General features: G+C 32.4%; 1 protein-coding gene across 1 annotated transcript; it reads left to right on the forward strand.

The window, feature by feature from the left end:
- Nucleotides 1-7: 7 nt before the first annotated feature.
- On the forward strand, nt 8-2,408 carry LOC100640265 (palmitoyl-protein thioesterase 1-like; the record flags this gene model as incomplete). Its single annotated transcript, XM_020005664.1, has 7 exons — nt 8-100; nt 160-287; nt 1,296-1,469; nt 1,510-1,600; nt 1,690-1,788; nt 2,245-2,316; nt 2,367-2,408. Coding segments are annotated over exons 1-7 (636 nt in total), but the record flags the coding sequence as incomplete, so codon positions are not given.
- Nucleotides 2,409-2,413: the final 5 nt, after the last annotated feature.

A 2,413-nucleotide genomic window follows, 5' to 3' on the forward strand; every position in this document is an offset into this window, starting at 1 on the left:
TTGCTATGAGTATGGTGCTTATCAGTTTAAAGTTGTCCTGGAACGTCTTATACCAGGCATATATATCAAAATGGTTGCTTTTGGAAAGACTCCTACAGAGGTAAATAAAGGGTCTATGGTCACACCAGCAATATCTTCTCCTCATCTTTCTATTGTTAGGATTCATACAACAGTTTCTTTCTTGATTCTAATAAACAGGTTGAACTAGCTTGTGATTTACTATCATCAGATGAGATGTTAGCTAATGGTTTTAATGCAATGGGTTTCTCCCAGGGATCACAATTCCTGTAAGTATTGTCTGCCAAATTTTGTAAAAATTAAAAGGAGAGATTTCTCCATTTTAAATGTATTATGATAGTGTACATGTACTTATATTGTGCAGAACGTTTTTACAACCTTTTAAAGTTGCTTCAAAATTGGACTAAAGTCCCTGTACTATAGTACAGGGTTTTTTGGCTAAATTTCGCCAAAAATGAAAAGAAGACAATTTTTTATTTTTATAATTTTTCCTGATGCATATACATGTACTTATATTGTGTAGAAAGTTTGAGCTGATTGCGATCAAAATTGGATATTTTATAGTGATGAAATGAATAGTATTTTTCACTATTCAAATTATTGGCATGCTAAACGAATGAATATTCGAATATTTTAACTATTATTGCCGAATGATTAAAAACTACCTTTTTGGTGTTAATCTTATCAAAATAAACCCAAACAGGGCTTTTTAGAGATTGAGAACCACTTCCATGGCTATAGCATCAGTATTTAGCAAGTTGGTAACCAAGAAATTGGCTAAGAAAGCCAAAGAAAGCCTCGAAGAAAGCAGCTGTACAGGCAGCATGCAGTGGGCGTGGCTATTAATTATTGCAATAATCATTAATAATTTTATTCGAATAGCAAAAAAAACTATTCGAATATTGCTATAAAAATTATAAACGAACGAATATTCGAATATCTCACTATTCGTTTCAGCACTAATATTTTATAAATTTTAAAAGTTGTTCCAAAAGCCAAGTACACATACCGTAGGGCACCTTTTATTGAGGGCTGTAAATTTCGCGAACTTGCCTAAAAATCTATTTTGCGAATTTAATTTTCACAAATTTATGTCGTCTGCCATATTGTATTGTAATAATTTGATTTTCGCGATTGTTCAAATTGCGAAATCCACGAAATTTACAGCCCTCAAAAAAGGCACCCTACTGTTCTATTCAGTTACTATTACCACTATTGTACTATTACCCACTGTATACTGTAATGTACTGACATAGTGACATTTTGTTTTATTATAGACGTGCACTAGTCCAGAGATGTGGCTCTGTAAAGATATACAATTTGATATCACTGGGTGGACAGCATAATGGGGTTTATGGTTTTCCGTTTTGCCCAGGGAGCAGTAGCATATTGTGCCATTTGTTTAGAAGATTCTTAGGAATGGGAACATATTTATCATTCATACAAGACAAGTATATTAATGAATACACATGGTGTCACTTTTTGGTTTAGCTTAGTTCAAGCACAGTACTGGCATGATCCTTATGATGAAGAATCTTATGCTCTTGATTGTGAATTTTTATCTGACATTAATCAAGAACTAGTGAGGGAGGATTATGTCATCATGTTGTTAGTTATGTTATCATTGCTTTTTCCTTCTTTCTTGGTCTCTGCTTGTATGTATATGCTCAGGTGTTCAAACCATCTTATAAAGAAAGATTTTCCAATATTAGTAACTTTGTACTAGTCAAGTTTGAATACGACATGATGGTGGAACCAAAAGAAACTGAGGTATCATAAATAGAGATGTACCGATAATCGGATTGGCAATTTGGGATATCAGATATCAGCTTATTGGCCTGTTTTTATAGTATCGATTATCAGTTTATTTGCATGCATCTTGCAGATACAGCAAAACATGGTCATAAGCATGAGAATAAAGGGTTAATTAATTAATATTAAGACATTATGAGCTAGAAAAGATGTCAAAATGATTCTATAACTGGGACTACTTAAAAATTAGTCAAGATACTAAATTGTGAAGTGTATACATGTAAGTCACATTGTACATGTGTAAATTAGTGCCTAAAAGGTAGGAAGGAAAATATTGGATTGGTATTGGTATCGGCCAGTATTGGCTAGTTAATATCGGCATATTGGAATATTAGCTAAATCCCATAATTGGTACATTTCTAAATTCTTAATTGTGTAATCATCACATGAATTATTATTATTTCTCTTGTATAGTGGTTTGGTTTTTACAAAGAGCATCAGTCAGTAAAAACTTATTCAATGTTTGAAAGCAAAATATACAGAAGAGTAAGTTGTAAATTAGCAAGTAATATAGTGATTGATGCTTTGTATTGCAGGATCTAATTGGTCTACAGTATCTCAACAAGACGGAAAGAATTCATTT

This window comes from Amphimedon queenslandica, unplaced genomic scaffold (assembly GCF_000090795.2).
Source record: "Amphimedon queenslandica unplaced genomic scaffold, v1.1 AMPQUscaffold_11130, whole genome shotgun sequence".
NCBI lineage: Eukaryota > Metazoa > Porifera > Demospongiae > Haplosclerida > Niphatidae > Amphimedon > Amphimedon queenslandica.